This window comes from Microtus ochrogaster, unplaced genomic scaffold, assembly GCF_000317375.1.
Source record: "Microtus ochrogaster isolate Prairie Vole_2 unplaced genomic scaffold, MicOch1.0 UNK62, whole genome shotgun sequence".
Lineage (NCBI taxonomy): Eukaryota > Metazoa > Chordata > Mammalia > Rodentia > Cricetidae > Microtus > Microtus ochrogaster.
Window position 1 is genome coordinate 2,182,192 of NW_004949160.1, and position 9,692 is coordinate 2,191,883.

A 9,692-nucleotide genomic window follows, 5' to 3' on the forward strand; every position below is an offset into this window, starting at 1 on the left:
AGGAGAGGTGTCTCTTGTCACCTGTCCTGTCTAGGAGAGGTGTCTCTTGTCACCTGTCCTGTCTAGGAGAGGTGTCTCTTGTCACCTGTCCTGTCTAGGAGAGGTGTCTCTTGTCAACTGTCCTGTCCTAGGAGAGGTGTCTCTTGTCATTTTTGTTGAATGGCTGCTACTGTGCTGACGAGCGCTGCTGGACGCCAGGCCACAGTAAGGACGCTGAATGTGGCTTTGCTTGCTGAGACTCGAGTCTCCTTAGCTCGTAGACTGGCCCAACCTAGCTTTCCACTCATCTGTGACCCCAGTAGCCCCAATTCTGCTAGCCTTGTCACTGCATAGAAATCTCTTTAAAAAGAGAGGCTGCCATAAGGATGATTCTTTTGTGAACTAGCCTTGTGTGCCTCGTTTCCGAGTGTAATATGAAAACAGTAATGGTAAACACAGACCTAGGTCTGCCCAGCACGGTTCTCACAGCACCTGACTGAGAACAGCACTGTATTTATACTCTTACTTCCCAGGGAGGCTAAATAGCTCGCCCAAGGTAACATTCTTCTTAGTGAAGGAGCTGGGGTTCACAGCCAAGATCTGTGCTCTTAGCAGTTACACCAAGTGGCAGGTCTCAATAAAATAACACAAGAAAGCAGTGAAAATGTAAAATAACCAGCCAAAGCTGTCAGCCTTACTTGTCAGCTGGTCCACACTGGCCTGCCCCCCACCCCCCACCCCCCCAGTGGGTATAGACTTTGGTCACAGTGCCCCTACTGCAGTTCAGGCTTTGGCCTTGCCCTTGGTCTTTTACTCACTGCCCTGTGCCTCCCACTAGGTTAGGGCCAGCAGCTCCTCTGCACAGCTCTACAGCGCCACACCTTTCCTTATGGCCACTGTCTACTGATAAACCTTTCCCTTGTCTAGCCCTCCTGACTGCCCAGAAGAGCAAGCCTATTGGAAAGAGGGAAATGATCCAGAGGACCAGACGGTGAGTCTGAAAGAATGATCACTCCAGGTCACCGGGTGATCGCTCGGCTCCCAGCCCGCAGAGCGTGCCCGGTTGGAAACATGTGAGAAGGTTAGTGGTGAGGCGCATCTCAGAGCACAAGGAAGGAAAAGAGAGAGAAGATAGGGTGTGAGTGGTTCCTGTTCAATGGGAAAAGGGGAATGCTGGGGATGAGCTTGTCTTGACTAGAAATCTGGATGAAACTAAAAAAATTTTATTTTGGGCCACATTCTTTATCTTAACAATCTCATTACTAGGCATTTTTCCAATACAGTAAGAAATAATGAAATTGACTTTAAGTTAGGAACTTGAGTTTCGGAAGCATGTTCGGTTTCAGTCCATTGCTACATTGGAAAAAGAAATGTGTTTGCTTTTATAGCTGTGTAGACCTATACATACATGCATAAAATATTTCTCTAAGTTGCAAAAGACTTGGTAATAGTGGTTCCCTTTGGGAAACAACAACTGAGTGGATCCCGGGTATAGGGATATGAGAGGCCAGATTTTTGTTGTTTTTAAGGTTTATTTTTGTTTTGTGTATATGAATGTTTTTCTCATATGTATATAAGTGTGCAAATCCACAAGCATGCAGTGTTCCCAGAGGCCAAAAGAGGGTGTTGTATTTCTTTGAGCTAGAGTTAAAGACATTTGTGAGCTGCCACATGGGTCCTCTGCAAGAGCAACCAGTGCTCTTTTTTTTTTTAAATTGTTTTTATTGAGCTATATATTTTTCTCTGCTCCCCTCCCTTCCTCTCCCCTCCCCCCTTCTACTCTCTCTCTCTCATGCTCTCCACTTTCCCAGTTTACTCAGGAGATCTTGTCTTTTTCTACTTCCCATGTAGATAAGATCCATGTATGTCTCTCTTTGGGTCCTCTTTGTTGTCTAGGTTCTCTGGGATTGTGAATTGTAGGCTGGGTTTTCTTTGTTTTATGTCTAAAAGCCACTTATGGTGATTATATATTATATTTGTCTTTCTGGATCTGGGTTACCTCACTCAATATGATGTTTTCTAGATCCATCCATTAGCCCGCAAATTTCAAGATGTCAATATTTTTTTTCTGCTGTGTATTCCTCCATTGTATAAATAGACCACATTTTCCTTATCCATTCTTTGGTTGAGGGGCATTAGGTTGTTTCCAGGTCCTGGCTGTGACAAATAGCTGCTGTAACATAGTTGAGCACATGTCCTTATGGTATGATATAGCATCCTTTGGGTATATACCCAAAAGTGGTATTGGTGGGTCTTGAGATATGTTTTTTTTTTTTACTAATTTTCTGAGAAATCACCATACTGATATCCAGAGCAGCTGTACCAGTTTGCATTCCCACCAGCAATGCAGGAATGTTCCCTTTACTCCACAACCTCTCCAGAATAAGTTGTCATCAGTGTTTTTGATCTTGGCCATTCTTACAGGTGTAAGATGGAATCTCAGAGTGGTTTTGTTTTGCATTTCTCTGATGGCTAAGGATGTTGAGCATTTCCTTAAGTGTCTTTCAGCCATTTTAGATTCCTCTGTTAAAAGTTCTCTGTTTAGGTCTGTACTCCATTTTTTTTATTGGATTATGTGATCTTTTGGTGACCAATTTCTTGAGTTCTTTGTCTATTTTGGAGATCAGACCTCTGTCTGATATGGGGTTAGTGAAGATCTTTCCCCATTCTGTAGGCTGTCGTTTTGTCTTGTTGATCATGTCCTTTGCTTTACAGAAGCTTTTCAGTTTCAGGAGGTCCCATTTATTAATTGTTTCTCTCAGTGTCTGTGCTGCTGGGGTTATATTTAGGAAGTGGTCCCCTGTGCCAATGCGTTCAAGTGTACTTCCCACTTTTTCTTCTGTGAGGTTCAGTGTGACTGGTCTTATGTTTAGGCCCTTGATCCATTTGGACTTGAGTTTTGTATATGGATCTATTTTCATTCTTCTACATGTTGATATCCAGTTATGCCAGCATCATTTGTTGAATATGTTTTCTTTTTTTCATTTTATATTCTTTGTCAAAAATCAGGTGTTTTTAAGTATGTGGATTGATATTTAGGTCTTTGATTTGGTTCCATTGGTCCTCCTGTTTGCTTTTATACCAATTCCAGCAGCCAGTGCTCTTAACCACTGAGATTGAACCATTTCTTCAGACCAGTTTTTCAGAAACTTTAAATCTTGTGACATTGCAAGCATGGTCTACTCATGAGTTAATCAGTTTGGTATGCACAAATATTGATCATGAGAATGCCATTCAAAAACTAAGTTACAGAGTTTGTTTCTAGGGGCTCATCAGAAGCTGATGAGCAGTCAGGTAGTTGGGTGGAGCTGCTGACACGATGGGTTGTTTGTTTTTATTTATGTTAGTTTGTTTTCATGTCTGGCCTGGAGCTTACTCTGTAGATCTGGTTGGCTTGGAACTCAACAGAGATCCTGCCTGTGTTTCCTGAAAGCTGGGGTTAAAGATGTTTGCCACTACTCTTGGTACTGCTTTCTTTTTCAATGATTTTTGACTTGTAATAATCTTTGGAAAATGTGGTACTGTTTTATTATAATCTGGAAAAGATTGGCACCCAATGTGGGGCTAGAGTCCATGCCTGCTGAACCCCTATGCAGCTGGGCTGGCCCTCCTCGTGCACCGTGCACTGTGACTTGGCAATTTCACACTGACCCGCCCACTTGACTCTCTCCCACCTACTAAGCTATTTGCTTCTCTGGTTTCTGCCAGGCCTGTTTTAATCGGGCCTAGCTCTGTCTCCAGTGACAGGGGCCTCAGTTTGTCCCAGTTGGGATCTGCAAATATTTTTAGAAGTAGGAAGAAGAAAGTAACAATTACTCAAAATTCTTCCCTCCATCCTACATGCACTTGTCTTGTTTTTTAGCTCCTCTCAGCTTGAAGTTAGGGGCACTGAACCTTATCTGTGTGGGATGAGGTGTAAGTTTCACATGACTGCAGCCCACCTCAGCCTCTCCCCGCCTGTTTCCCTGTACCACAACTCTGTAGCTCCGTGTCTACCAGTGCACGATCCCCAGCTCGTATACTTTGTTCCCTTCTCTGTCTCTAGTCCTAATGATTCTTCATTCCTAACGTAAGCCTAAGCTCCTGAAGCCTGCTTGGCCCTTTCCACAGAGTCAGTGTCCCTTCTCCGTTAACTGTGTATTTTATAGGGACAGCTGTTCTAGTACTTTCTGTTTTCCTGTGTTTTAAATACAGTGGTAACTGAAACTGCTAGAGACCAAACACATCAAGATAACAGGGAGATGTGAAGACTTTTTTGAAAAGCACAGAAAATAATCCTAAGAATTAAAAATTAAGTTTCATGAAATTAAAGTTTCTGTTCTCATAGCAAAGAAAGAAACATCAGCAGAGTGAAGAGATGGCTACAGAATGGAAGGAAATCTTTGCTAGTTGTATATCTGTCTTAGTTATATTTTTGTTGCTGTAAGGAACAAAGGGTTTGTTTTAGCCTATAGTTCCAGGGGGATAAGGGCCATCTTAGTGGCAGGCAGCAGGGAAGCCATGGTGACAAGGGCAGGAGGCTGGGTGACCCGTCACACGTTGCACCCCTCAGGAAGTAGCGAGTGAACAAGAAGTAGGTCCAAGCTCAAGGCTCATCCCTTTTGATGATCCACATCTTCCAGTGAGGTTCCACAACCTTTCTAGACAGTGCCACCAGCTGGGGACCCAGTGGTCAAACATATGAGACAAGAGTAACATTTCATAACACCATGTGACACAGGATTATTACCTGAAATCTAAGGAAACTCTAAAAAGATTAAATACGTTAAAAGAGTCATCCAACCATTAAATAGGCTAATGAACTAAATAGACAAGTCACAACAGAAAAATCAGATGGCCAATAAATATTTGAAAATGTGTTCAACATCTTTAGCCATCAGCGAAATGCAAATCAAGACCCTTCTTGAGATTTCGTCTCCAGTCAGAATGACTGGCTAGCATCAAGGAAACCAATGACAGCAGCTGCCGGTGAGGGAGTGGGGAGAGGAAGAGCACTGTGGGAGGGGGTGGAGACCACTACAGCCACCGTAGACTCAGTATGAAAACTATCATGTGACCCAGCTATACCACCTGTGGACATACACCTGAAGGGCTTTATTCAACATATCACAGAAATAATTGCATGCCCATGCATATCACTGTTCACAGTAGCCAGCAAATGGAATCAGCTCCAGTATTCATCAGCAGATGAGTGGGTAGAGAAAATTGGGGCATATATACAGTGGGATTTTTTTTCAGCTGTAAAGACTGATAGCATATTTCCAGGAAAGTGGGTAAAACTAGAAATCCTTGTGTTAAGCAACATAAGCTATACTCAGAGAAATGCGGTATTTTCTTCATATGTAGAACATAAAGTAGAAAGGCGAACTTGAAGAATGGGGGACCACAAGAGGCTAAGGACTGTGTGTGTCACGAAAACAGAAGGGGGGCTATTTTGGAAAGAAGGGGACCAGCAAGAGGAGTAGAGAGGACGAGGAGGGCGGATAAGAGAAGCAATGATACAGTGTGACGTGCCACAGTCCAGTCCATTTCTTTGTACGTTAACCAAAAAGTTTTTTAAAGATGCAATACTAAGCTGGATATGGTGTTGCATATCCATATAATCCCAGCATTTAGTAAACTAAGGCTAGACTGAGTTCCAGACTAGTCTGGGACACCTCAGCTGATCCTGATAGTGCGTACATAGGGGTGTGTCTGTGTACTCTGTGCATCTACTTAGTTCTACCTTTTTGTTATAGTGAAACTATATAGTTTTGCAGATAGCATGGAAAACATAATTTTACCTTTTTCCTTTTGAGGAAATAAGCAGTATTATCAATGTTTTATATTTTCATTCATCTCTCTTCCAGATTGAGGGCACCCGAGGGCCAGACTCCACATCCATAGACATGGGTGCTTATCGAGGGCTGGCTCTGTCCACAGGCTGGATGCCTGGGCAGCATAGGACCAGAGGTGTTGGGAGAGCCATCATGCACCTTCATGCCAAATAACTGTACTGCTTTCTGTCTTCTCATGAATGCCATTTCTTAGGATTTATGAGCGGCTTCCAGAAGTGAAGAAGAAGAGAGAAGAGGAGAAGAGGAAATCAGAATATAAATCCTACCGACTGCGAGCTCAGCACTTTAAAACGGTTAGCTGGGTTGACACTCTGTCCATGAAGGGATGGATCAGGCCTATAGCGGAGGGAATAGAAGCAGCCTGACTGACACTTGAATACAGCGGCTGAGTGCTGAGACTTCAAACATAGGCAGCTGTGACTCCGCACTTTTCATGTGTCCGCAGCTAAACCAGGATCACACAGGCAATTTAACCCTCATGGCTGAGCTGCATTTCCAGTGTAAATGACAATGTCTATGAGTCGGCAGGGAGTTAGAGGATGGAGCCCGCCAAGAGCCTCCTAGGGCAGGGCACCAGTTAGTTTCCTTAGACGCCACACTGGACACTGCTTAGGTCATGTTCTTCACAGCTCTGATTTTCTCCCAGGCTTCTCACTATGTAGAGGGCTCTGAAAGGCAGAAACTAAAGACCAGACCAGACTAGTGTGAGACTTGCAAACCGTGTCTGGAGCACCCAGGAGCCTGGGCATTGGGGAGATCCTAGGAGCTACATGGCCTTCCTGCTGTGTTAGCATCACATGGGCTCTTGCCGTGCTGGGTGTTGTCAGCCCTGGTCAGTCCATCACCATCCTAGCATCTGTTTCTATAGAGAAGGTGTGCTTATTGACATCTTTCCAAAACACTTTAAGGAACACAATTTTCCTAATTTCCATATGTCTATAAATGAGTAACATACACAAGATGTAGGAGTATCCTCAGCAGTGTGCCGAGGTGGGGATGGCCAGCCGCCTAGTGACTGCGCCTGACTTCAAATCCTGTGTTTTCTTCCACAGAAAGTGACCAACCAGCTCCTGGGGAGAAAAGTGCCTTGGGACTGACATAAGACTACTTTCCTCAGAGCCTAGGAATACTTTTTTATAAGCCTAAAGAAGCCTAATTTATTCTTTAATGAGTGATTTAATAAAGCTTTTTCTTTGTCTGTGTGTAGCTTAGTACTCTGGGGTGTGGGCAGTGGTGACTGGAGCAACTGTGGTTGGGAATCTGCCCTCCCTTTCTCTGTCGGCCATGCCCACAGGCCCTTCCGTAGGGTGGACTCTGGGTTCTAGCCAAGGAGGAGTCCCTGTTGTATGTGTTCTATACTTTCAGAAAACAAAGCACTACCAATGCACTCCTAGAGGACAAGCAGCACGAGGTCGTTCCTTCCGCATCGGGAGAAGAGCAGGCAGCTGGGCAGCATCTGGCCTGCTGTGTGGAGGGATGTGGGTCTCAGAGCATGAAATGTGGCTTCTTTTTGAATCACAGCATAGTGCATAAGGTCTGCTCATCACGGGCTTGTGTGAAATCTGCATCACCAGAGGCTCCCAGCAAGGCTCCCAGCCTTCTCCAGCAGGTCTCCCTTCACTTGCTCATTTGTCTGTGAAATTGAAGCCTCAGACCATCCATCATCTCACAATAGAAATATGAAACAATATTTACAGCACAGGACACTTTTCGGAAAAGAAGTGTTGATGAATGATTCCCACTCTGGTCTTAACCCAGTAACTGGGCAGAATGCAAGAAGCTCTCTTCCCCTTATAACTGGGAATCGTAGCTAAATCGCAAAGCCAAGGAAAGAATGTGCTGTACTTTCAGCAGACACCTCCCAGCCCTTGCAGAGGGAGCGGCAGCATGGCCAGTGGCTACCTCAAGACTCCCTGAGAGGTTAGGAAGGCAGGTCGTGCCCCCAGTGCCCCATGAGCCCGAACTTGTGCTTGTACCCTTAAGATATCGGAAGATGCAGGGGAAGGGTGCTCGGCCACCTATAAAATGAGAACATCAATACTCTTAAACCCTTTTCAGCTCCAAAATGCTGTGACTTGTGGGTTCCCATTCATAATAGAATTCCTTTGCAAGGCAATTTAGGCACGGTGGAAATCATGATTACTTGGGCCCAACACTGGGTTGTTCAGATGTCTTCCAAGAGCATTCAGATCTAACACCCGAGGGTTCATGGAAACAGGACTAGGGAACAGTTCTCAGAGCTGAGGTCTCCCTGCTTTTCTATGCAAAGGTCTTTTGTAGCTGCCACCTTGTGGGCTGTACTTTGTACTGCCTGCAGACTCTTCTGCTCCCGGAGCACAAGATGGCTTCCCTGCTGTGCATAGCTCCATTTGTGCTTTGTGCTGGGCAAAAGCCAGAGTCCCCACTTCAGGCCTCATTCCTCAGGTGATGAAACTGCCCTGCCCCTTTCCCACCACCACACACTTGCCCTAACCATATTCTGCTGCTGCTTCTGTTACTGTGATTTGCTCTAGAACTGCTTGCCTGCTGTCTGTTCCTTTCAGAGCTTAACACAGCCCAGTTTTGCAGTGATCACCAGGCCTACAGTTTGGAGTGAGGGTTTGGGCAAAGAGGACAGAATTTTAATGCGAAGCCAGACCTGGTAGAGTGGAAGTGCAGCTTTCAAAATCAACAACAATCATCCCTGGCCTCCCAAATACTGGGATTTCAGGCATGTCAAACCATGTTTGTGTCTCAAGTGATTGTTCTGTCTAGCTATGAAATTAGACCACTCTGAATCATTATTGTGACCTGCATCTTTGCTTGCTAGGAGCTAGGTGATTTCAGCCTATGTAGTTTGGTTGCTTAGAGCAGTCTACAGGTGGTCACAAAACACTTGCCAGGGGCAGCTGGTCAGAGAGCTCACAGGGAAAGGTTTTACAAAATAATGATGCCCTTCAGGGGGCACTCGTTGTTAGGGGATTACATTTCTTAGGAACATGAACACAGATGCAATCAGTTCTCTTAGTCTGACTAGCACTAGCTCTGAGTTTCTTCCCTAATTTTCAGAGAGCTAAGGTATCCAGAAATACCAAGGAATCCAAGCTGTCTCCTAGACACAAGGGTGCCTGCTCTCTGTCCAGCACCATTTCTTGGTCAGCCTAGGTTGCTAGGTTTCTCTTCTACAGAGGACCCATGGCCAAGTTCCAAAGTGGGCGTGGTCAAATTACATACATACTCCTCCAATTCCTTGCCCAGTCTATCAGTATTCATCCTCATCTTTGCTCCCCAAATCCAGAATCAGCTTAAGACAGATGGAGCAAGACTGAACAAACCCTCCACTTGATTCCATGATTTAAGACCTGAGAAATAGTAAAAGGAGCTTTAGGACATTTCTGCTGCCTTCAGAACATGGAGACCAAGCACCTTGGCCAGACTAGATAGTCCTCACCCGTGACAGGCACAGGAGTGTTGTCACCTAACAGGAAGGCTTCAAGCAAGCTCAGAACAGAGCTAGAAATATAAAGCTTGTTGCTTCAGAAGTTGTTGCTCACTTTTGTTGTTTTGTTTTCCTGAATTGCCCACTAAAGTCTCTAGAAAGGCAGGGGGCTGGAGAGATGGCTCAGAGGTTAAGAGCACTAACTGCTCTTCCAGAGGTCCTGAGTTCAATTCCCAGCAACTACATGGTAGCTCACAGCATCTATAATGAGATCTAGTGCCCTCTTCTGGCCTGCAGGCATGCACGAAAGGAATGTTGTATACATAATAAAAAATAAATCTTTAAAAAAAAAAAGACTCTAGAAAGGCAGTCAACGCCATTGCCTTCTTGTTATTGGGTCTTGTACACCTGTAACTTATGGTTGGCTCTGTGCGAATCTGCACAGTGCTTCACAGAGA

General features: G+C 44.8%; 1 protein-coding gene across 3 annotated transcripts in view; it reads left to right on the plus strand.

Moving 5' to 3' along the window:
• The window catches only part of Alms1 (ALMS1, centrosome and basal body associated protein), a 130,967-nt gene extending 121,641 nt beyond the window's left edge, over positions 1–9,326 (plus strand). For all 3 annotated transcript variants that reach the window (XM_026777394.1, XM_026777395.1, XM_026777396.1), the window contains 3 exons: positions 907–970; positions 6,010–6,109; positions 6,869–9,326. In XM_026777394.1, the coding sequence (XP_026633195.1) occupies positions 907–970; positions 6,010–6,109; positions 6,869–6,913 (209 nt within the window). In that variant the 3' untranslated portion in view covers positions 6,914–9,326. The remainder of the gene's footprint in view (positions 1–906; positions 971–6,009; positions 6,110–6,868) is intronic.
• Positions 9,327–9,692: the final 366 nt, after the last annotated feature.